Source organism: Bos javanicus, chromosome 17, assembly GCF_032452875.1.
Source record: "Bos javanicus breed banteng chromosome 17, ARS-OSU_banteng_1.0, whole genome shotgun sequence".
NCBI lineage: Eukaryota > Metazoa > Chordata > Mammalia > Artiodactyla > Bovidae > Bos > Bos javanicus.
This window is the reverse complement of record NC_083884.1, coordinates 65,582,861-65,607,777: the sequence shown is the minus strand read 5'-3', so window position 1 is coordinate 65,607,777 and position 24,917 is coordinate 65,582,861. Positions and strand designations below refer to the sequence as shown.

At 49.7% G+C, this 24,917-nt stretch overlaps 1 protein-coding gene across 2 annotated transcripts in view; it reads right to left on the bottom strand.

The window, feature by feature from the left end:
• Positions 1-8,646, bottom strand: part of SGSM1 (small G protein signaling modulator 1) — a 73,795-nt gene extending 65,149 nt beyond the window's left edge. For both annotated transcript variants that reach the window (XM_061385179.1, XM_061385180.1), the window contains exons 1-2: positions 8,558-8,646; positions 8,417-8,460 (exon numbers count right to left, since the gene is read on the bottom strand). In XM_061385179.1, the coding sequence (XP_061241163.1) occupies positions 8,417-8,460; positions 8,558-8,576 (63 nt within the window). In that variant the 5' untranslated portion in view covers positions 8,577-8,646. The remainder of the gene's footprint in view (positions 1-8,416; positions 8,461-8,557) is intronic.
• Positions 8,647-24,917: the final 16,271 nt, after the last annotated feature.

Genomic DNA, 24,917 nt, shown 5'->3' with positions numbered 1-24,917 from the left:
ACTCGACCTCCCCATAGAGACAGACAGAGCATAAAGCTTATATAGAGAAAAAGCAGCGCAGGGAGATGGAGAGATGACATCATTGGAACCCCTGGATACAGCCGTACCTAAAGCGGGTCACTCCACAGCTTCCCAAACCCTTGCACCGATATATCCACTTCTTAGCCTCTCTTTCCCTTTCTGTTTTATACTTGTAGATTTATTTATTTACTGAACTAGTTTTGTTAGCAAGTTATGATCCAACTTGAATTGGGTGGGGCTGGCTAAAATACCCAGCTGTGCTGCTTCGCAGCTGTGCGACCTTCCTTAGTCTGGTTTCTTAACCTCTCAGCTTCAGTTTCTTCATCAGTAAAGAGGAACTGCAATCTGTACCTACCCTAAAGGAAGACTGCTTTGTGGATTAAATGAGCCAGAGCTAAGCACTTAGTGTTTAATAAATGGTAGTGGTAAAGATGTCTTTATTTCTTTTTTTTTAAAAAAGAAAAATAATAGCTGCTCTAATTCCAATGTTCTATTTCAACATAATGCACTAAATAATAATTAGAGGAGAATTCACTGAACACTGAAAGTATCACCAAGCCCCTTGATCTCCTGGGGCTTCAGGTATCCGATTTTTGTATGGAGGTCTACTGCAAAAGGTCCTGTCACTGTCCTTTACAAACACCCAGAAACTGAATTCCTTCAAGATTTTGCAAAGAAAAAGCACCAAATAAACCTCCAAGCAAAAACTACTCATCTCCTATCTTCTTGCACCACTAAAAGAGAGGAAAATATGCCACCCACCCCCACTCGAGTCCAGCCCTCCTAGCCGCCTCACCCAGGGGCTCACAGTGCCTAAGCGGCAGGGCTGGCAGGCTCACAAGGGTTTCCGACCTCCTGAGGCAGAGGAATTACTTCCACTGGGGACCGAAGAGTGGCCAGACACAGAGGGACGCTCCAGCTGCCCACCACAAGATGGTGATGCCGTCAGTCAAGACTCAGCTTCCCGGACTCCTACTCAGGAGGCTCAGTCCCTCTGGATCCCCAAACACGCCCCTTCCCCGTCCACAGCACCCCTCCTGTGGCCCTGGCCCTGCCCCTCACCCCCTTTGCCCCAGGCTGACCCAAGAAGAGCACGATCCCACGCTGAGGGGACCTGCAAGTGGAGCAGATGTGTGACCAGAAAGGGGAGCAAAATGTCCTTCTCACGCTGAACTGGGTTCTATCTCACTCTTAAGTGGGTGAGCCAAGCACTGTGCCTGGTCCCTGCACAAAGAGCCCTCCGATGATAGCACAACAGAGCGGTAGATGATGCCCCAGCAGACTGATACACGAGGAAACTCAAGTCCGAGAGGTTCCCGCAGCCCCTAAAGGGCAGGGCTGTGACCTGAACTCAAGGCTGTCTGCTTTCAAAGCTTAGCCTTATCCCCAACTCCACGCTTCCGGCGTCGCTCACAACCACATGGGGGTCACTGGTTTGGGCTCCACAGTGATACAGAGCAGGATACTGGAGCCAAATTCCCAAGCTGTACCACTGACAATCTCCGTGACTGCAGGCAAGGTCATCTCTTGTGCCCCAATATCCTTCTCTGTTATGGAGAACATTTTATCCACTTCAGGGGGCACTGAGATACTTAAGTGAGGTCACTCATATAAAATGCCCAGTAAATGCTGTTCTTTTTTTTTCTTTTTTAAATCTTTAATCCATTAGAATGGCTTTAGTAGAGCCCTTGTTTCCCTTGAGTGAAAGCTCTCTAAAGTCTTATCAGCTACTGAGTTTTTTTTAATAAGTCTTAAATACAGACTTGGCAAATTCAGAGTAGAGAAAACATGGGGGAGACTTGGCTCTCGGAAAGTGATGCCGGCCAAATCAGATGGTTGGAGGTTCTTAGAATCCCTGAGCTGTCCGACCGCATCTGCTTAGAAAGCAGGAGAGTGAGACAGGGAGAAGGGGCCTGCTAGGAGGCCACAGATTATTAGGGTCAGCGTGGGGACAAGGACTCGGGTGTCCTCACCTCCCATCCTGGGGTCTGCAGCCAACAACTGTGGGCCCAACGTGGTGGGGAGGCGGAAATGCCCTTTCCCACGTGCCAACCAGCACCCTCTCCTGAGCCCCCCAGGAGGTTACTGCACGGGGACCCGGGCAGACTACACCTAAGCAGGAAAGCCAGCATCCCTCCCGACTCCCCTGTCACATTGTCCCCAAGCCCACCACTATCAAAAGCTCCAGGAAGCTGCATTGCCAGATCACGAGAACAAGCATGAAACCGGGCCACGTGCAGATATGGCTGCATTATTCATGAGCACTTCTGCCGTCTTAAGCCTGAAAACACAACACACATGAACTGATTTGAGTCAACCCTGCTAGCATCAGAGCGCCCCCAAAATATCCCACCCAGGATTCCTGCTGTCATTCCTTCCACTGGGCCAGTGTTTTTGGAACCTGTGCTTGGCCCGGCGGGGGAGTGTGGGGCTGTGATTTCCGGCCCAAGAATGGAAAGCTCAGAAAATATAAGACAGGAGTTTCCTCTCTTGCCTAACCACTTTGAATCCTCATTTGTCCCTCCATGTACTGCCCATCTGGCAGCCACGCGTAGGTGAATTCACACTCCTCTCGTGATCAACCCCTCCCTGCCCCCCCACCCAACCCAGCTTCCATCTCACTCAGAGTAAAAGCCGAAGCTTCCCAGGGCCACAGGCCCTGCACGACCGGCCGCGTGTTCCGTGTCCTCCTCCTCCGTTCTTTTTCACTCTGCTCCAGCCTGGCTGACCTCCCCGCGGATCGCTGGCCCCTCTCAAGGCCTTTGCGTGCACTGTTTCTTCTGCCGGGGACACCCTTGCTGCAGATGTCCGCCCGGCAGGACTCTGCTCAAGTCACCCCGTCAGAGAAGCCGCCCTTGAGGGTCACCTCTGGAGCACGCTTCCCTCCACGCTCCACCGCCTTTCCTGCTTTATCTTCCTCACAGCTCCTGCTGCTTCTAATACCTATTTATTATGTATTTATTAAGCTTCACAATAGAGCTTCCCAGGTGGCGCTAGTGGTAAAGAACACACCCAATGCAGGAAACGCAGGTTTGACCCTTAGGTCAGGAAGATCCCCTGGAGGAGGGCATGGCCACCCACTCCAGTATTCTTGCCTGGAGAATCCCATGCACACAGGAGCCTGGTGGGCTACAGTCCATGGGGTCGCACAGAGTCGGCCACGACTGAGCACAGCTTCTCAAGAGCATGTGAGCAGGGATGTTGTTTTTGTTCGTTTCTCAATCTTCCTGCAACAGTGCCTGGCACCTAGTAGATGCTCAAGAAATATTTGTGGAAAGGAGAGAGGAAGTTTCCTTCTAAGAACTGGCAGAAAAGCTCTGTCTCGGCCCTTGCTGCCAGTTGAAACCTCCTGAGGTAGAACTCCAAGAAAGACCCTCCCCTGCTCACAAATCTTCCAGAGCTCCCCACTCTCTGAGGGGGCAGACGCTGCAGCCGGGCATTCACAGCGCTGCACAGGCTGGGACTCAGGGACCTCTTCTGACTCATCTCCTCCCCCTACACACATTGGAACCCCAGCTGGCTTCTGGGGACTCTGCTGAAGCTTGTGGTTCCCAACCTCTGCCCTTTGGGATGAAGGGCCACGAGGCCGCCCTCCAGATCCTGGCAAAGTGGGATCTGAATCCTGGCTTCTCCCCCGGCCAGCCGTGTGACCATCTCCGTGTCTCCAGTTCCTCTTGTATCCAGCAGAGGAGGTGGCAAGTCTCCCTGTTAGGGCTGTCTGTCGTGAGGGGTGAAGGAAGTAAGCGTCTAGGGACCACTCAGCCCAGCTGTGCTATTCTGAGCTGGAAACGTCCTCGTGACGGGGGCTGTGCTGTGCTTTGCAGGATGTTGAGCAGCATGTCTGGTCTCTCCCCACCAAATGCCAGAGCATCTCCAGCTCTGACAACCGAAGACGTCTCCAGACGTTGCCAAATGTCCCAGTGGGTGGGGGGTAAGGCTGCCAGATTTAGCGATGCATATTTATTCCAAAAGACTACTCATTGTTTATCTCAAATTTGAATTTAACTGTGTGGCCTGTGTGCTATCTGGCAACCCTACCTGGGAGGTGAAACTGTCCCCCCTCCTTCCTCAAGAGCCACTGGGTTAGAGGGACGCCACCGCAGGGTCTAGGGCTAACACCCCTGTGTCCCTTCTTGACTTCCTCCAACCTTCTCAGCACGTCCCACCCGCCTGCCCTGATGGCCCACTCAGGGGCGGGGAGGTTCAGCTCCCCAAACAAGCCCGGCTCAGCCGCTGTGATGATGGCCCCCCCGGAACAGCCCTCGCGCCAGCTCCAGGGAGCAGAGCTAAACGCGGCTTCCTCTCATCCCCAGCCTCTTTCCCGGGGTCTCTCTGCCGACCCACAAGCCGCCGCCTTCTCCCCTTTGGTTAAGAGGCCAAGCAGGCCCAGCCAAGAGGCAGGAAAACAACGCAGTTAGTCACTTTGCTTCCGTTATCAACCTGTGTCACGTGGCTGGCTCCTTTAATGGCAGTCGTCATGGCAACGGGAAGCCAGTCCCTGCTGCTCTGGGAACCAAAACAAAATTAAAGGGGTGGAGGCAGGGAGGAGCAAAGAGGGGAGGGCTAAGGGAGCCAGGAAGGAGCCAGGAGAGAGTGGCTGGATTTGACTGGAGGAAATCATGCTGAGGCCATCCTGTCCCCAGCTGTCCCTGGGGAGGGAGACAGTTAAAAAAAAAAAGATTCCTGTCCTGGAGAAGCTCAGGCTAACGTGGTGGGTGTTTTCACATGGTTTATACTGACAGGTGAGTAATTTTCATCCCCATTACCAATAAACTAGAATCCAGACACGTGTGAAGGTAAAGACAGATGCTTGTCCGAGATTGCACAACTGACGGGCAATCAGTTTCAGCTCCACCCTCTTCTTTCCATATTCCTCAGGTCCTCCCCGCTCCTCTCCTCTTGCTTTTAGGATAGGACCACATGCTCTGCCCCCTCTGCATGCAGCCCTCTGCACTCCAGCCATTTCCGAGTCCCCCCTCCCCACCTCCCCGCGCCCATTCCTCCAAGTGTGTGGTTCTCCCTCCAGCTACAAAGTCTTTGCGTGTGCAGTTCCCTCTGCCAGGAACTGTTTTTCCTCTATCTCTCACTACCTCATACCTTCACCTAAAAAGCCTACTTATCCTTCACACAGTTTCTTAAACACCACTTCCTCCAGGAAGCCTTCCTGAGCCACCTGCATGCAATTACATCTCCCGGATGCGTGCTCTTGTAATGCCAAGTGATGCTTGCTTCTCCTCCAGACCTTGGTGCACAGCCTGCAATTACCCCTTTAATTACATTACCCCCGGGATGTCTGTCAGGGTCTGTCCACCATACTGGAGTGTCAGCCCCAAGAGGACTCAGCCAATCTAGTTCACCGTGGGATCTGCAGAGCCCGGCCGAGTCAGCACTCAACAGCGCTTCCAGCCCCACAAACTCTGCTGGCCTTTGTGGCTTCAATGGCTCAGACAAAAGGTTGCAGACCCAACTTGGCTTATCTACAGAAACTCGCTGTTAAGCTGCCCCAGTCCAGAAAGAAGGATGGGAGGCACCTCTGGGCGAGGCTGTGACAGGGAGGGATGTGGCTGCAACCCAGAGGGTGCAGGGAAGGAAGACTTGACTCCTAGGTTTCTAAGCAAAGAGCTCCCCTTTGCCTTCCCACTGGAGATGCTCCCCTAGGAGGTGGTCAGAGGAAGCAAAGGAGAGAGGAGGTCTGCTTTGGGGGGGCGTGTGTGTGGCTGGATTTGTCTCCATACCCTTGGGGGGGTACCCATGCTGAACAGGGGGGTCAGAGACAGAAAACTGTTCCCCTTTACTGGTTCTGTGTCCCTGAAACATCTCTCCCTCTCTCTGGGCCAGTTTTCTCATCTGTAAAATGGAAATTATAGCACTCACACATACTGAGATTGTGGTGCCGTGTAGACGTGGATGGGGATGTTTGTGATTTAGTGGGTAAGAGCCTGGCTCTGATGCCAGACCAGGCTTGGGAGGGTCTGTCCCTTCTGGGCTGTGTGCTCGTGAGGAACTCACTCCTCTGTGAGCCTCAGTTTCTGTGTCTGTAAAATGGGGACAACCTCACTGACCTCATAAAATTACTGTGCACACAGGATACAGCTTGGAGTAGCCTCCAGGAAGTGGAAGCACTAATTACCAAAATGATGAGCCCTGAGAAATGCAAATTTTAGAATCAGCCATCAGCTTGCAAAGTCCTGCCCTCTGACTGCACTTCAGGGTCAATGGATACTTGAGTTCTTTCCCAAACTTGCAAGGTCTGCCTCTGCACCCCCACCCACCCCTGCCCAGGCATCAAGCGGGATGGCAAAGGTCTCTTAGACCAGATGGCCTTGGCCTCCAGTCAGGCAGAAAGCTCATCCCAATCGTCAAACTCAGAGGCTCACAGGAGAAAATGCAGCCCTCGACCACCAGGGGCAAAGTGTCCCCCACAACCTGGCCAATAGCCCAAAGCAGACTGACATGGATGAGACCTCCAAGAACACTGGACCAGTGCTTTCTCCTCCAGACATGGAGAAACTGAGTCCCGGAGAGGGGAAGGAACTCGTAAGGGCATTGAGGGAGCTGGTGGCAGAGCTGGGTTTAGGGCCTCAACTGGAGGCCTGCCCGGAGCAGAAATCACTCCCTCCAACATGCTCACAATCTCTTCTGCTTGTAGCCCTGGCCCCCACGCCCCCGACCCTCAGTGGAACCATTTCCTTAAAAACACAGCCATTCTGGGTGAAAACCCCTGGAGAGAACATAGAACATCTGGGTTTAATGAAACAACGAACACAAAAATTGCAGGTTTTTACTCTGAAGGCTTTTGGAGGGGGCGGTCTATACCCACTCTCCCCTGAAACAGTCATCTGAATGTGTAGCTTTCAATGGAAAGAGGGTCTAGACAGAGCTCTCTTCAGGTCCCCACAGGGGTCTCTGTGAGCGTAAAAGTTCTGGGCCTTTCTGAGGGATTTCATGTGTATGTCTCCTTACTCAGAGACACTAGAATGTGCAATCAGCCTGGAACAGATCCTTTCAGCAACAGTGGGACGTGCCACACACAGAGACACACACAGACACACGCCCACGCTCCCCGAGGGGGGAGGGGCAGCAACAGGTCCCAGCTCTGAGACTGCCCTTGGTGGCTGGCTGGCTGCCACCGTGCGGGGAGGGCCTTTTTGGTGGTCAGCACTGCCCCCAGACACCGACACCCTCAGCACACACGGAGGCACAGAACCAGGCCAGCCCCCTCCGCCGAGAGCTGAGTGCTCAGAACGCAGAGGTGAGGCAGCCTCGGCATTGATGGGGTCCCAGGTGGTGGGATGCAGAGTGACATGGGGGGGGATGCACACACACACACACACGGCCGCAGCCTCACTCATCCACACACAGATTCATGCCATCCCATGTCACACACACAGACACAGCCACTGGCTCACTCATTCACAGATTCCTTCATCACACAGATACACATCATAATCAGAAAACAGATAAACACACAGATGCATGGACACATAGAGATACACTTAGATATCTCCAGGGAGATGCGTGGATGTGCTCAGATACACATACTCACAGCTACACGTCCTCACCCACACAGGCATGTGCGTGCACACACACACACAGACACACACACACACAGAGTCCAGGTATCTAAATGCTTCCCTAGGCACCCATCACTATAGATTCTCTTGCTCTGTGAGAAGTCATGAACTATTAACTCTGAAGGCTAGACTGGGCTAACCCCATGGAGAGTGAAGGGTCAGAGGGGCAGCTGAACCTTGACTAATTCTCACCTTCCTGCCAGAGTCGGGTGGGTGGGGGGTCAGGGGACCCCGCCTGCCAGGAGAGCACACACACATGCCTACAAGTGGACTTAACCCACTGGCCTGGGACTCTCAGGGAGGGGTCCCCTGGTTCCTAGGGATGGCTCCTAGGACTGAATTTAGGGGAGGGGTGTGTGCAGGAAGCTTTATTTTCCCAAAGTGAATTTTCACCCCTTCCGGAAGTCTGGTCCATTGCCTGCAGCCCCATCCGGGCTTCCCCGACTCAACAAGCCCTGGCAGCAGCAACCCCCCCGCCCCTCCACCCCAGGTGCGTTTCTCACCTTGATGAGACCCACCCACATGCTCTTCCACAAGAGGGGACCCTACCGAGCCACATCCAGGTATGCCACCCCCCCCCCAGCCTGGGGGCCCTCAAGCAGCAGTTGCTCCCGTACACAGCATAAAAACACCCAGTGCCCCCCTACCCCCCTACTCCCACCCCCAAACTCACCTGCTTCTAGCCCTGCGGGAGGTTAGCCCCCACCCAGGTGGGCCCCCCACCCCAGCTGGCCACGCGTCCTTTGGAGACGCTTCCCTGGGGTGGTTTCGGCGGCCCCCTCCCCCGGGGGTCGCGCCGCCCGCCTCCGCCCGGCACTCACCTCCTTCTTGACCGTGCGCAGCAGCCTCTGCCGGGTCTCCGCCTCTGTGGGGTGAGACGGGAGGGCGGCCGCTCAGCCCAGGGCTGGGGGCCGTGCTGCGGAGCTGCCCTCCCGCCGCCCCCGCACCCTGCGCCCCCTTACCCGCCAGCCCCGAAGCCATGGCTGCGCGCGCGGCGATCCGAGTCCGGGCGGCGGCGGCGGCGGCGGCGGCTCCCGGGCGCTCCACTCGCCTGCTGCAGCCGCGGCGGGGCGGGGCGAGCGCCGAGTGACGGTCCAGGCGCCAGACGTCAGGCCCCGCCGCGGCCGCCCCACCCTCCCGGGAGCCACGCCGGGCGCCCAGGTCCTCCCGGAGGCTCCTCCCCGCCCGACACACACCCTCGGTCCCGCGCGTCCCGAGGAGCCGGCGCCTGCACCTCCCTCCCAAGGGGAACCCCACCACCACGACCACTGCCATGCCCACCCTCCTTCTATGGGGCCGGGAAAGACATCATCGCTTAGTCACTGTCTGCTGTTTGCCAGGTTCGGATGTGGCGGTGGGGGTCGGGATTGGGGGGCTACTACACACAGTCTCCTAGCCTGTTTTCTCCTCTTTAAAATGGATATAGTTTGATGACCTCATAGGAATGATATGAGACTTAAATGAAGTCCTGAATGTAAAGCACTTAACACACATCTAGGGGAAAAGGGCCAACAACCATAAAGGATAGCTGTGCTGCTATGCTAGTATTATTATTATTACCTCTACGACTACTGTAGGCATACTTCTTTTCATAGTGCTTTGCTGTACTGCACTTTACCGATATTGTGGGTTTTGCTTTTTACAAATGGAAAGTGTGTGGCAACCCTGTATCCAGCACGTCTATCTGTGCCATTTCCCCAGGGGCATCGACTGGCTTTGTGTCTCTGTCACATTTTGGTAGTGCTCATAATATTTCACACTCTCCACCAGCAAAAAGACTCCTCCATGAAGTCACGGATGACGGGCTTCCCAGCTGGCACTAGTGGTAAAGAACCCGCCTGCCAATGCAGGAGACATAAGAGACACGGTTCCAACCAGAGGTTGGAAACATCCCCTGGAGAAGGGAATGGCAACCCACTCCGGTATTCCAGTATTCCAGCTCCACTCCAGTATATCCAGCTGTGGATCCAGAGTCCCCTCTTTTCCATTTGTCAGTGTCGGGGGGCCTTTGGCCATAAGCCACAGCTGCTGATTTTGGCTAACTTTGCAAAAGGGCATAGACTGGAAGGATAACAGGCATTCCCAGAGTCCAAAGGAGGCTGGAGGACTCAGAAAAAGGGTGAAACCAAGGCAGCGCTGGAAGGCCAGCAAGAGAGCCTTGAACAATCATCTGACAGAGACAGGGTGTTCAGGGCACCACCACTCAGGTGATAGGAACTCCATCTATTTGAGGTCCTGTTGCAGAAAGGGAGTGTCTGATTGGTCTGGGCTGGGTCACACGCCGGCCCCTTGCTGAGGGAGGGCAGCCTCATTCACAGTCCTACCACCCCGCCATCTCCAGCGTAGGTGTGGCGGTCCCCTTGGAGCCCAGAGAATAGGAAACAGTTGCTTCTTAGCAAAAATATGGAACAACCAAGTGAACAGCAGTCAGAATTCTGACCTCAGGGTCCAAGAGACTGATCCAGGGGTTCTGTTCTTGACTGTGCCCCTAAGATGATGGAGTTACTTTAGGAAAGTAGGGCACCCAAGCCCCACGTTGGTGTCTGTTTCCTAAAACCCGTGGTTTTCCTTCTCTCGCATTTGTGTGCTAAGTTGCTTCAGTCGTGTCCAGCTCTTGGTGACCCCGTGGCCTGTAGCCTTCCAGGCTCTGTCCATGGGATCCTCCAGGCAAGAATACTGGAGTGGGTTGTTGTGCCCTCCTCCAGGGGATCTTCCCAATCCAGGGATGGAACCCAGGTCTCTTAGGTCTCCTGCACTGGCAGGCAGGTTCTTTGCCACTAATGTCACCTGGGAAGTTTTCCTTCTCCTACCAAGCTCAAAGTATGGGAAGGTGACTTGTACTGATCCTTCCTTGAAAACCTGGAGCTTTTCTTCCTAAAGGAAGGATTTGATGAAGCTTGCTTTACTGGCAACAGGAAGATGGGCATCTATGGGACCTGGATTTGCTCAGCTTTTTGGACCCGGACTCAGGTTTTTATTTTTGGGGGCTCCAAAATCACTGCAGATGGTGATTGCAGCCATGAAATTAAAAGACGCTTACTCCTTGGAAGGAAAGTTATGGCCAACCTAGATAGCATATTCAAAAGCAGAGACATTACTTTGCCAACAAAGGTCCATCTAGTCAAGGCTATGGTTTTTCCAGTGGTCATGTATGGATGTGAGAGTTGGACTGTGAAGAAAGCTGAGCGCCAAAGAATTGATGCTTTTAAACTGTGGTGCTGGAGAAGACTCTTGAGAGTCCCTTGGACTGCGAGGAGATCCAACCAGTCCATTCTGAAGGAGATCAGCCCTGGGTGTTCTTTGGAGGGAATGATGCTGAAGCTGAAACTCCAGTATTTTGGCCACCTTATGTGAAGAGTTGACTCATTGGAAAAGACTCTGATGCTGGGAGGGATTGGCAGGAGGAGAAGGGGACGACAGAGGATGAGATGGCTGGATGGCATCACCGACTCGATGGACGTGGGTTTGAGTGAACTCCGGGAGTTGGTGATGGACAGGGAGGCCTGGTGTGCTGCAATTCATGGGGTCGCAAAGAGTCCGAAACGACTGACCGACTGAACTGACTGAACTTGGACCCTGAGCTTGGCTCTCTCTGCTGCAGTTAGACCACCCACCACTAGGGGCGCTGGCACCGAAGGTCAGCTTGTTGAGTCGCAATCTCCCTGAGATCAGAGCAGGAAATCTTTCCTGGGTCACAAAACCCTCTTCAGGGTCTGAGAATCCCACCATCTGACTCACTGCTACCTATGCTTTGTCTCATACCTGTGCAGCTGACCCCTTGTGCAACTGCCAGAACCAGTGAGGAAGGCCTGTTCCTCCTGCAGTGTCCCTTTAGCGCCCTCTACTGAGAAAACTCAGCATCGTGCTCAGTATAAATGAGACAACGTTAACGCAGTCCTATTACCGAGAAGCCTCCGTTGAACTCTGGGAAAACGCATTTTTCCTCCAGTTTATTGCCTTTTGCTTAAGTTAGCCAAAGACAGCTTCTGTGGCTTATGGCCAGAGATCCCTGAACAGTTCCATTTATTATGGAAGAATGAATTTGGAATTGAAAAGCAGACAGGGAGGCCTGGCGTGCTGCGATTCATGGGGTCGCGAAGAGTCGGACACGACTGAGCGACTGAACTGACACTGATTACTGGTACAATAGCATGGCCTCATTGTGAAGCCACCGACCCAGAGTTTTCTCTTACTTGCAGTTGAAAACATTGTGCTAATAAAATTATTCCGTGGAATGTGTTCATCTGTTTCTATGAACATGAATAGAAAAAAAACTGACCTACTTTTCCACTTAGAAAATGAACATCCCTCTCTGTCAATAAATGCAGATCTCAATCTTTCCAGGCACGTGGGAGAGGAGGTGCAAAGGCCCTGGGGTGGGAACCAGCATGCCTAGACAAAGAAGAGAATGGGTGTGGTAGAGATTGTCATGCAGTCAGTGCTTAAGGCTCCTCCAGTCCACAACTCCTTAAGAAAGCCCAAGAGAGCCTTGACTTTCTTCTTACTTTCTCATCCCACATTCTGTCCACCAGCAAGCCTTTTAAATTTACTGTGGTGATATTCACATAGCATTCACCATTGTAACAATTTTAAACTGGACAGTCCAGTGGCATGTACTCCCAGTGTGCTGAGCCATCATCACTCTCTAGTTCCAGAACACTTCTTCGCCTCAAAAGGAAACCCCGTACCCATTAAGCAGCCTCTCCCCACTTCCCCCTTCCCCACAACTTTCGCATCTGCTTTTTGTACCTATGAGTCTGCCTGTTCTGGAGATTTCATTAAATTAAATGAGCTGATATGTGGCCCTTATATCCAGCTTCCTTGACATACTGTAATATTTTTGAGGTTCATCCATGTTACAGCACATACCAGTACTTCATTCCGTTTTATGACTTAAGAATATTCCATTATGTGGACATACCCACGTTTTGTTTCTCCAGTCATTAGTTGATGGACATCTGGATGGTTTCTACCTCTTGGCTGTTATAAATAGAGTTCTTCTATGAATAGAACTGTACACATTGGCAAAGAAGATTTTATGTGGACAAACATTTTTAACTTGGGTATTTGATACCTAGGAGTATAATTTCTGGGTGCTACAAGTTAAGAGTTTATGTTCTCTTCAAATTTACGTGTTGATACCTAATCCCCAATGTGACAGTATTTGGAGGTGGGGCCTTTTGGAGGTGATTGGGTCAGGGGGATGGATCCCTCATGAATGGGATTAGTGTCCTTAGATCCTGAGAGCTCTCCGGCCTCTTGCACCATGTGAAAATACAGCAAGAAGACAGCCATCTAGAAATCAGGAGGTAGCTCTCGTCAGACACTGAATTTGTCATTGTCTTGATTGTGGACTTTCTAGCCTTCAGAACTGTGAGAAATAAATCTCTGCTGTTTATAAGCCAACCAGTCTGTGGTATTTCAACAGTCTAGGCTGACAAAGACATCGGTCATATGGCCATTCTATGCTTAATGTTTTGAGAAACCGCCATATTCTTTTCCATAGCGATTGTACCATTTCATATTACTACCAGCAGTGTACAAGGATTTCAATTCTTTTCGCATCCTTGCCAAAACAATTTTCCTTTTTAAAAATTAAAGTCATCCCAATGGGTGTGAAGTAGTATCCGATTGTGATTTTGATTTGCATTTTCTTAATGACTAATGATGTTGTACATCTTTTCATATGCCTGTGAGCCATTTGTATAACTTTTCTGGAGAAATTTTATTCTAGTCTTTTGCTCATTTTAAGCTGAATTGTCTTTTAGTTGGTGAGCTGCATGAATTCTTTATGTATTCTGGATACTAGACTCTTATTACACATATAATATGCAAATATTTTCTCCCATTATGTAGGCTTTTTTCTTTCTTGACAGTGGCCTAGTAAGATACTGCAAAAATGGTTTTTTTTTAAGTTTTAAATTTTTATGAAGTCCAATTCATGTATTTTTTGTTACTTGTGATTTTGATGCTGTATCTAAGAAACCATATCCAAAACCAGGATTCTGCCTATTTGCCCTATGTTTTCTCCTAAGAGTTTTATAGGTACAGCTTTTATATTTAAGTCTCCAGTCAGAACACGTGCCTCTGAGTGAGGCCTGGAGAGGATGGGAGGGAGTGAAAACTGTTCCCGATGGTCTCAGGGCTCCAGGATGCCTGGCTCCTGCTTCACAGCCATGGCCTTCTGCACATCATTCCTTATTCTCTAAGTCTGTTTTCTCATCTATAAAATGGGACAGGTGTTCATTTTACTTGTCTATTCATCTCCCAGTGCACCTGTGAGGATAAGCATCAAATGACATCGTGTTTATGGAGATTCTTGGTGTACACAGGATTGTTAATTTAGCGAAGTGATACAATTATGTTATCGAGCTGCTAAAGCAGATCTCAGTCAAGGCTCTCGGGAGAGAAAAAACACTCGCTCTGAGTCACTTAAGCTGATGGAAAGATGTGGAGGGGGTGGGGGGGTGGATTTGATAGACAAAAAGGACAAGCCAAACAGCAGTATCTCTGGTTGTGTGAGGCTGATGGATTTTCTCTTGCTGTGTGTGGCTCCGTTCACTCTACTGATGGGTCCTGTTCCCTTCACTGACGTAAGGGAAGGGAGACTTACTCTGAATTGTGCACTCTTTCCAGCAGTGTGCTTTTTAAAAAGTTATTATAAACATATGTTACCTTTTCACAAAATAGAAAGTAATAAGGATAATAATAAAAAAATGATGGGGTCAGATCTCAGCAGGAATCGGAAGTCCTGGCTGTTTTGTGAATCTTGCCTCCTTGTGAATCAGCTACTCCTCCAGGAAGGCCTGGTTTCTTTGTTTGGAGCGTGGCTTTTAAAACCAAGATCTGGGCATTAGGTGTCTTCTGCTCCGCCTTATTCTGCCTCCCTCCTTCTCTTCACACACTCTGTGAGGTCTTGGGATTCCAGTTTCCTGGAGGGATGCACAGATGGGAGATAAGTTTGTGTTAGCAACAAAGAGACCAGAGGCAAGGTCCAGGATACAGGAACCTGAGCTCTGGCTGCTTCTTGAGCAAACTGTTCTTTAGGTCAGCTTTTGCTGCTTAGACCCTGGGAGTGTGGATCTCAAACCAGAGGAAAGTGAGCTGGGTGATGACCCGACACTTCTGTGTCCAGCAAAGCCTGGGCAGGCGGCGAGGGGAGCCTAGCGACAAGGCTGCTTCTCACTGTGCCTTTGGCAGAATCAGGGCCACCAGCAGTAAAGGCAGAGCCCACATCTCAGCGCCGCCTTGCCTCTGGTGTCACTGGGCTGTCTACTGGCAACAAGGGGGCTCTGCTTGGATGCACCTCTGGGTCCTGACTTAAGGGAGGGGCAATCGTGCCTGCAAACACAGGGGTACTGTTGGTCCCCAGTCACTGTGGGGGTGTTCTGGCGGGGGAGGGGGTGTTCCAGGTGTTCAGGTCCCTCTTCCCCCACAGCAGCTTGTGGTTCTCGGGGACCCACTCGCTTCTGCTGTAGTGTTGAGAGCTGCGAAGGGGCAGGTCGGCAAAAAAAAAAAAAAAAAAAAAAAAAAAAGAAGAACCACTTACCAGGGGACTCACATCCCTGATACCTGGATGCACCTCTTTCATGGCTTATTTTTCAATGAGTCCACCTCCCATTATCTCATAGGAACTAGGGAGTTCTTAAGACTTTTTGGGCCGGAAGCATTCTCTCAACAACTAAATTTTGAAGTGCAAGAGACAGTCTGGGGAAGCTACATGGGCCTTAAAAGATCCAATTAATGTGATTTTGGGAGGCTTAAAGAGGTGACTCTGACCCTATGAAATCAGGAAAGCAAAATGTATGGAAATTAAACTCAGACTGCGCAATTATTCCTGGGAAGATGGTCTTACATTTGTACACGTGGGTGGTGTTGTACAAAAACAATTTTACTTTTATTTAGAAGAGGAATCCTATAGTGTATTGTGGAGGCCACAAATATCTACCTACAGGGGTAATTAATTTAAGTAATTAATTAATTTAGGCTGTGCACTGTCCATGCGGTATCCTAGTTCCCTGACCAGGAATCGAACCTGTGCCCCCTACAGTGGAAGCACAGAACTCCAGCCACGGGCACATATTTTAATTTTTTTTAATGTCCTAATGCCATGCAAGCACCTTGCTGTGGTTTGTCACAAACTCCTGATTCAAAAAGGCCTGTTTTCTTTAAACATAGATGGAAAAGAATCTGAAAAAAAAAAAAACCAGATTACATATGTATGTATAACTCAATCACCATGCTATACACTTGAAACTAATATCATATTGTAAATAAACTATAATTTAAAATTTTAAAAATAAATATCTAAATAAATGCTAATAATCTATAATGAAAGAGGTTCTGAAAAAGTACATGTGTGTATATACTTATATTAAATCACTTTATCCCTGTGCTGTACTTTTACTGTACCACTGGAACTCTAGAGAATTTCCAGGAATTTTTAATTTTGGTTACTAAGGACACAAAAAGCCACCACGAATCTACTCTCTCCATATTTCATAGAAGAAAAACCATCTTAACACCTAAAGGGTAGGAAGCATCTAAAAAAGGAAAAAAAAAAAAAATAGCCTTTCCCCAGGCAGGGACAGCTGGTGTTACAATTTCACTACAGAAATCTTCTGCCTCTAGCTTATGGAATCAAATCTTGTCTCTGATACTTCCTAGCTCTGTGACTTTGGGTAAGCAACTTTGCCTCTCTGTGACTCACTACCTCCTCCTGCGGGTCACTGCGAGGATCAAGTGATGCGAAGGCCTATGGAAAGGCCTTGTCTGTGCTTGTCGCTCGGTCTCAGTCGTTGCCTGACTTTTTGCAACCCCATGAACTGTAGCTCGCCAGGCTCCTCTGTCCATGGAATTCTCCAGGCAAGAATACTGGAGCAGGTAGCCATTCCTTTCTCCAGGGGATCTTCCTGATCCAATCGAACTTGGGTCTCCTGCATCGCAGCACATTCCATAATTGTAAGTGAAAGTCGCTCTGTCGTGTCCAACTCTTTGCGACCCAATACAGTCCCTGGAATTCTCCAGGCCAGAACAATGGAGTGGGTAGCCTTTCCCTTCTCCAGGGGATCGTCCCAATCCAGGTATTGAACCCAAGTCTCCCGCACTGCTGGCAGATTCTTTATCAGCTGAGCCACAAGGGAAGCCCAAGAACACTGGAGTGGGTAGCCTATCCTTTCTCCAGCGGATGTTCCAGAGCCAGAAATAGAACCGGGATCTCCTGCGTTGCAGGCATATTCTTTACCAACTGAGCTATCACTGAAGCCCCACAGAAGCCCACTCCATAATTATGCTGATGTAGATTTAGCGTCACCAATATTCACAAGAGACAACAGCGCCATCTCATGGCTGTCTACTCCAGGTGCAGACAGCTGCTTCGGTGGAGGCATCCACATGGGAAGAGAGTGGGAAGCTTGTGTAATGGCCAAGGTTGGGGGAGAAACAGGAAGAAATGCCATAAATATTCATAGAATTATAAAGTTGGATCCTCACTTTATGCCATATACAAAGATTAATTCAAAACTGATCAAATATGTAAACATATGCGCGAAATCTATAAAACTTGAACAAAACAGGGCAAAAGCTACATGACATTGGGTTTGGCAATGCTTTCTTTTCTTTTTTTCCTTTTTTATGTGTTTATTTCTTTTTATTGAAATTTTTACTCATATTAGGGGTATAGCTGATTTACAAACAATGTTGTGACAGTTTCAGGTGAACAGCAAAGGGACTCAGTCATACCTGTACCTGGATCCATCCTCCCCCAGACTCCCCCCCACCCAGACTGCCACACAACATTAAACACAGTCTCCCATCAATAAAGTAGGTCCTCAAAGGTCAGCAGTGATTTCCTGGATGTGACACCAGAATCACTGGCGACAAAATAAAAATATGTAAGTGGACTGCATCAAAATTAAAAGTCATCAAAGGACACAATACACAGAGTTAAAAAAAAAAAAACAGGCAACTGAGGGAATGAGAGAATATATTTGAAAATTATTCATAAGGGGTTGGGCTTCCCTGGTGGCTCAGTGGCAAAGAATCTGGCTGCCAATGCAGGAGACTCGAGTTCAACATTTGGGTTGGGAAGATTTCCTGGAGAAGGAAATGGCAACTCGGTTCAGGTATTCTTGCCTGGAGAACCCTTTGGACTGAGGAGCCTGGAGAATTACTGTCCATAGGGTTGCAAAGAGTTGGACACGACTTAGCGGCTAAACAACAACATGAGGAGTTAATATTCAGGATATACAGAAACAATGTAAGGATATATAAGGAACTCATAATCCAATAACAGAAAACTAACGTTACAATAAAAAACGTGCAAAGGAGTTGGATAGACATGATTTCCAAAGTATATACAAGTGGCCAACAAACGTGAAAAGATGCTCGGCGTTACTAATCGTTGGCAAACACAAACGGAGAACTACAAGCAGGTGCCACCTCACATCCATCGCAAGGGCTGCTATCAAAGAGACAAAAGACAAGTGTTGGGGAGGGTGTGGAGGAATTGTTACCTTTGTACACAGTTGGTGGGAGTTTAAAATGCTGCAGCCACTAAGGAACACTGTGAAGTGAAGTCGCTCAGTCCGACTCTTTGCGACCCCATGGACTGTAGCCTATCAGGCTCCTCCGTCCATGGGATTTTCCAGGCAAGGGTGCTGGAGTGGATTGCCATTTCCTTCTCCAGGGGATCTTCCCAATCCAGGAATCGAACCCGGGTCTCCTGCATTGCAGGCAGACGCTTTACCATCTGAGCCACCAGGGAAGCCCTAAGGAACACTGTGGTGGTTACCAAAAAACTTAGAATTACCAGCAACTACACTTTTACGTGTATACCTAAAGGAATTCAAAGCAAGATCTCAAAGATATTTGTACACCCATTTTCATAGCAGCATCAATTACTACAGCTGATCCATGGAAGCACTTTATGTCTCCATCGGCAGAATAAATAAATGAGAATGCTGATATATGTATATTAGTTTTTCCAACATTCTCGGTCATAGCTTCTTTAAACTTATTGTTTTATTTTAGTATAGCTGACTTACAATGCATTAATTTGTGCTGTACAGCAAAGTGATTCAGTTATCCATACATATTCTTTTTGCTATTCTTTTCCATTATGGTTTATCACAGGATATTGAATATAGCTCCCTGGGCTGTCCAGTAGGACCCTGTTGTTTTTCCTCTCTCTATTTAATAGTTTGCATCTGCTAATCCCAAACTTCCTGTCTGTCCTTCCCCCGCCTCCTTACCCCCTGGCAACCACAAGTCTTCTCTATGCCTGTGAGTCTGTTTCTGTTATGTATAGATGGCTCAGTGGTAAGGAATCCACCCGCCAATGCAGGAGAGGCAGGAGACGCGGGTTTGATCCCTGGGTCGGGAAGATCCCCTGGAGAAAGAAACGGCAACCCACTCCAGTATTCTTGCCTGGGAAATTCCATGGACAGAGGAGCCTGGCGGGCTACAGTCCATGGGGTCGCAAAAGAGTGGGACACAACTGAGCGACTGACACTTTCACTTTCTTTCATGTCATGTTTTAGATTTAACATATAAGTGATACCATGTCATATTTGTCTTTCTCTTTCTGATTTACTTCACATAGTGTGATAATCTCTAGGGCTGCCGTCTATGGGGTCGCACAGAGTCGGACACGACTGAGGCGACTAGCAGCAGCAGGGCCATCCATGTAGCTGTAAATGGCATTATTCATTTTTTTGTGGCTGAGTAGTATTTCAGTGTATATCAGTTCAGTTCAGTTCAGTTGCTCAATTGTGTCTTTGCGACCCCATGAATTGCAGCACGCCAGGCTCATTGGAAAAGACTCTGATGCTGGGAGGGATTGGGGCAGGAGGAGAAGGGGACGACAGAGGATGAGATGGCTGGATGGCATCACTGACTCAATGGACGTGAGTCTGAGTGAACTCTGGAAGTTGGTGATGGACAGGGAGGCCTGGCCTGCTGCGATTCATGGGGTCGCAAAGAGTCGGACACGACTGAGCGACTGATCTGATCTGATCTGATCTGAGGCCTCCCTGTCCATCACCAACTCCCAAGTCCACCCAAACCCACGTCCATCGAGTTGGTGATGCCATCCAGCCATCTCATCCTCTGTCATCCCCTTCTCCTCCTGCCCTCAATCCCTCCCAGCATCAGGGTCTTTTCCAATGAGTCAACTCTTCACATGAGGTGGCCAAAATATTGGAGTTTCAGCCTCAGCATTAGTCCTTCCAATGAACACCCAGGACTGATCTCCTTTAGGATGGACTGGTTGGATCTCCTTGCAGTCCAAGGGACTCTCAAGAGTCTTCTCCAACACCACAGTTCAAAAGCATCAATTCTTCAGCGCTCAGCCTTCTTCACAGTCCAACTCTCACATCCATACATGAACACTGGAAAAGCCATAGCCTTGACTGGACGGACCTTTGTTGACAAAGTAATGTCTCTGCTTTTCAATATGCTGTCTAGGTTGGTCATAACTCTCCTTCCAAGGAGTAAGCGGCTTTTAATTTCATGGCTGCAGTCACCATCTGCAGTGATCTCAGTGCATATATATATATCTCCATTTTCTTTATCCATTTAGCTGTCAGTGGACATGTAGGCTGTTTCCATGTCATGCCTATTGTGAATGGTGCTGTTACGAACATAGGGTGCATGCGTCTTTTTGAGTTATAGTTTTGTTGGGTCAGGCTTCATCTTGATGTCCAACTCCAGTTGGTTGGTTCTGGGATTCTGGAGCTCTGTTTAAGAAAATCTGAGGCCACATCCAGGTCTGGCTGGGAAGAGTACAGTAATCAATTAGTAACGACTGCCCTGGCTTTCTCATCCCACTCCTCCAACAAAAGTCCATCCCGTTGGGCTAGGAGGCTTAGGGGCTGCTTCCAGCTCTGTCCCACTTGTTTCAGGAACTGGCAGATCCTAGTGTGGATCTAATTTGTATCTCAAGTCCCACGCTCCTTGGTATCTGTTTCTGATTGATCTTTAGTCTTCATGAATCTGAACTCCAGGAGTTCGTGATGGACAGGGAGGCCTGGCGTGCTGCAGTCCATGGGGTCGAACTGAACTGAACTGAATATTCTAGTTAAGGCTAAATGATTTCTTGGGACTTCCCTGGGAGTGCAGTGGTTAAGGCTCCACACTTCCACTGCTGTGTCAATCTCAGCTTCGGTCTCCTTATTTTCCTTGTGGATGAAAATCCTTTACTGCCATATCAGTAAACAAAAGATGTTGCTACCATAGTCGCGGCAGCTGCCCTCTCCTGCCATGAGCCACGAGGGGACTCAGGATGGGAACAGATGGCTCATTGCCAAGCCCTCAGCCACTGCAGCCACCCCCATCTGTGCACCCAGATGGGGACTCAGGATGGGAAAGAACAGGATACCAGCCCTAGACAGCAAAGGTGCTTATCAAAGGAGTGATGTCAACAAGCCCAGACTCTTGCATCTTCCTATGTGTAGAAAAGAGCTAAATTCATTAACCTGAGATGCCTGGAAAAAGTGAAACTGTTAGTTGCTCAGGCGTGTCCAACTCTTTTACAACCCCTTGGACTACAGCTCGCCAGGGTTCTCTGTCCATGGAATTTCCCAGGCAAGAATTCTGGAGTGAGTTGCCATTTCCTTCTCCAGGGGATCTTCCCGACCCAAGGATCAAACCCGAGTCTCCTGCATCCCCTACATTGGGGAGCTGATTCTTTACCACTGAGCCATGTGGGAAGCCTGAACACATGGATATTCCAGGGAAATCTTAGTGAGGACTCTGCAACTTGGGAGAACTAAATCAACATCTAGATTCAAAAGAACCTCAAATTAACAGGATGACAGAATTTGTTATAGTCTAGAACTCATTGCAAGGATTCTCAAGTTCATTTGAAAAAATATATTTAAAAGAACAGGCAGAAATTTTTGAGCACCTTTAGGCTTTTTTAATCTTTAGGATCATTTCAAGATACGGCAAACAAAATGTTGTTACTGGAGCACCCTGGACAGTGCAGAATTGAGTTTAGGTTTAGAGCTGAGTGTGCACACAGGTTTCTGTTGGATAACAATGAATTTCAAAGCAGTGAGTAAGGTGAGGGTTATTCAAGTGTCAGTAACTTTCTCGTAATTAAAATGGGTGTTCATTGTGTACATCAAGGAATTAAATGCAGAACAATGCAACTATGAAAATATTAAAGAATTCACGATTAAAAAAAATGTGTTCCCTTGTGGCTCAGCTGGTAAAGAATCTGCCTGCAATGCAGGAGACCTGGGTTCAATCCCTGGGTTGGGAAGATCCCCTGGAGAAGGGAAAGGCTATCCACTCCAGTATTCTGGCCTGGAGAATTCCATAGACTGTATAGTCCATGGGGTCGCAAAGAGATGGACACGACTGAGTGACTTTCACTTTACTTTTACTTTTTTACTTTAAGTGGCAAAGCCAGAGAATGACAAAACCTGGAAACAATTGACACATATGCTCAGTCGTGTCCTATTCTGCAACCCCATGGACTGTAGCCTGCCAGACTGTCTATGGGATTTCCTAGGCAAGAATAGGAGTGGGTTGCTGTTTCCTCCTCTGGGGGGATCTTCCCAACCCAGGGACAGAACCTGCGTCTCCTGCGTTGCAGGCAGAATACGACAAATATCATCTGCAAAAACGACCTCCAATACTTGGCTTACAAATCACTGCAAATCCTCTTGTAGGGATGTATGTGCCAGGAGACGATTAGGGAGGAGCCAACGTTAGAGTCCAAAGACGGTCACAGCAGCTACAACTTGGCTACATTGGCAACAGCAGGGATTTAGTTCAAGTATTAAGTGCTAAGGGCTTCCCAGGTGGCTCAGGGGTAAAGAATCCGCCTGCCAAGCAGGAGATGTGGGTTCAATCCCGGGATTGGGGATATTCTCTGAAGAAGGAAAGGGCAACCCACTCCAGTATTCTTGCATGGGAATCCCATGGACAGAGGATTGGGCTGTAACGGGCCAGGCTGCAGTCCATGGGGTTGTCACAGAAGAGTCAGACATAGCAGCTTAACGACAACAACAATTACTGTGCCAAGGACATCAGTTTCTGGAGTTTCAAGTGCACCTCATTTGGTAAAATCACCTGGCGGGTTAATCGGTGAATGGCTGAGAGGCAGGATCAGGTGGGCCTGAGGGCTGGCAGAGCAGCCCCTCAACCCCTCCCACCAACACTGGGAGCATCGCTCAACTTCGCCAGGTGCGACTCAGAGTCGGCTGCACTTGGGCCGGGATGGAGGCGGCGCCGGAAGAGGCGGGGCAGCAGGGTTGAAATTGAAATTGGGGTGGGCCCTGCTGGCGGGGGCGGTGAGGTACATCCCGAAAGGCAGTCGGGCTTGTCCTCTCTCCAGTCCCACCTCTGCTTGGTGACTGCTTTGGGGGCGCAGGACTGTGTCCTGAGGAGGGATAACTCTTTTGGAAAGGAGGTCTGCACCTCTAACCCCGCAGAAATTGGTGTTCAGACACCGTGGGGCTAGAGGAGAGGGACCCGAGGGCACACAACTGTGGGCGCATCACACACAGATCTTCCTAATCTCAGAGGAGGAAAGACGGAAGGTGAGCTGTGTGGGCCGAGTCCAGAGGCCCAAGACCGGAGACCGGTGGAGTCGCGGTTTAAGGGTGTGTGTGGGTGTGGGTGTGTGGTAGCAGTTTGGGTATGTGTATGTTGTAGCAGTTTAAGGGTGTGTGTGTGTGGGTGGTAGCAGTTTAAGGGTGTGTGTGGGTGTATGTGTGTGGTAGCAGTTTAAGGGTGTGTGTGTGTATGTGTGGCAGCAGTTTAAGGGTGTGTGTGTGTTTGTGAGTGTGTTAAAGTCTAGGGGACATTGGGCTCCTCACTGTGCTCTGGGGATGCCTCGTAGGTGAGATCTCAGGACACACCTGAGTAGTCCCAGCAAGCACTTTGACCATAGTGTCTTGTGAATCCACGTGAGGAAAAAAATCACAATCACCAATCTTCTTAAACTCCAATGAGTATCTTCCCAGGTCCCCTGTCTTTTATTACGGGACACTCCTCTAACTAATTTAGCAGCAATCCCTTTTGTTGGTGTGGTTGGCAATCATGTGTAGTTAGTAACCTGATGCTTACAGTTAAAAAAAAAAAATCCCAGGCAACAGTGCAGAGATGTCTAACATGACTGTGTTCTTTAAAGGCCTCTCCCCTTCAGGGCCATCGGATTCAGGACAGCAATGACCGGCAGGGCCAGAGTTCACGCCCGAGGCAGACGGCGGGATACACCACCCTCGGAGCCCGCTCAGCCCGAGGCGGCGAGGGGACACCCAATGCCTCCAGTGCCCAGGACAGACCCACCACTGAGCTTCGCTGACTTAGTGAGACGCGGCACAGCGGTGAGCTCCCTCACGTTGTTCTCTTTATGCAAAAGATGCTGCCTTTCCAGAAAAGAGGGAGATTGGTGGCTCAGCCGTACAGCTCCTCTCCTGCTATGGAGTTCGCTCCTGCTGAGAGAGAGCAGACAGAAACTCATGAGAAAAGTCGGACTCTATGGCTGGGCTGCCCGTGTGGGTAGGCTTTGTCTCCACTGCTTGCTTCCCTTTCTCGTGTGTATCTTCACAGGTGCACACAGGCTTTCTTCCAACCCTGAGTGGATGGAAAGGCACCCAGATCCCTTGGCCTCAGCCAGTGACTCCTCTTTGGGGAGTGACCTCAACGCGGGCGATTTTATTCAAGCGTGTGAACAGACTGAGTTGGACAGAATTTCCTGTTTTGTTTAAAACTTGGTATCCCTGCTGTTCCGAGGCATTTCGGTCTTCTCTTATCCCCTGTCCTCTTTGTGTGCTGAGGAGAGGCGGGGTGGGTCTGGCTTTTACAACCTCTGATTGAACCTGGGGCTGGCCCAGCAGTCCCATGACCCCAGTAGTCCCATTCTTTCTCCTCCAGGACTGTTGATCCCCTATCCTCTCCCCCTGCTGCCTGCTCTGTCCCTCCTCTGGCTCCTCCTCCGTCTTCATTTTCAGCCTCCAACAACATCAGCTTCTATGTCACTAAGACAAATACAGCACCCAAGCAGAACTTCAGTGCTGTCTTCACTGAATCTCCACATCCTGGCCTTGGCCCCTTACCTGAGACCCCAGGGCACTGGCTCTGCTCCTGCCTGAGGTCCCTTAGCCAACTCTCCATCCCCTGAATCTCTCTTTCTTATCTCCTGAGTCCTAGGTCATTCCCATCTGCCTACAGCCGGCTGAGCTGACTCCCACCAACAACAATCCTCTCCTGGGTTCCGCTTTCCCCATAGTTAACTTTCTTTCTCTTCTCATCAGAGAAGTCTGGTGTCTACTCCAAACACCAGCCCTTATTTCCGTCTTGTCTCTT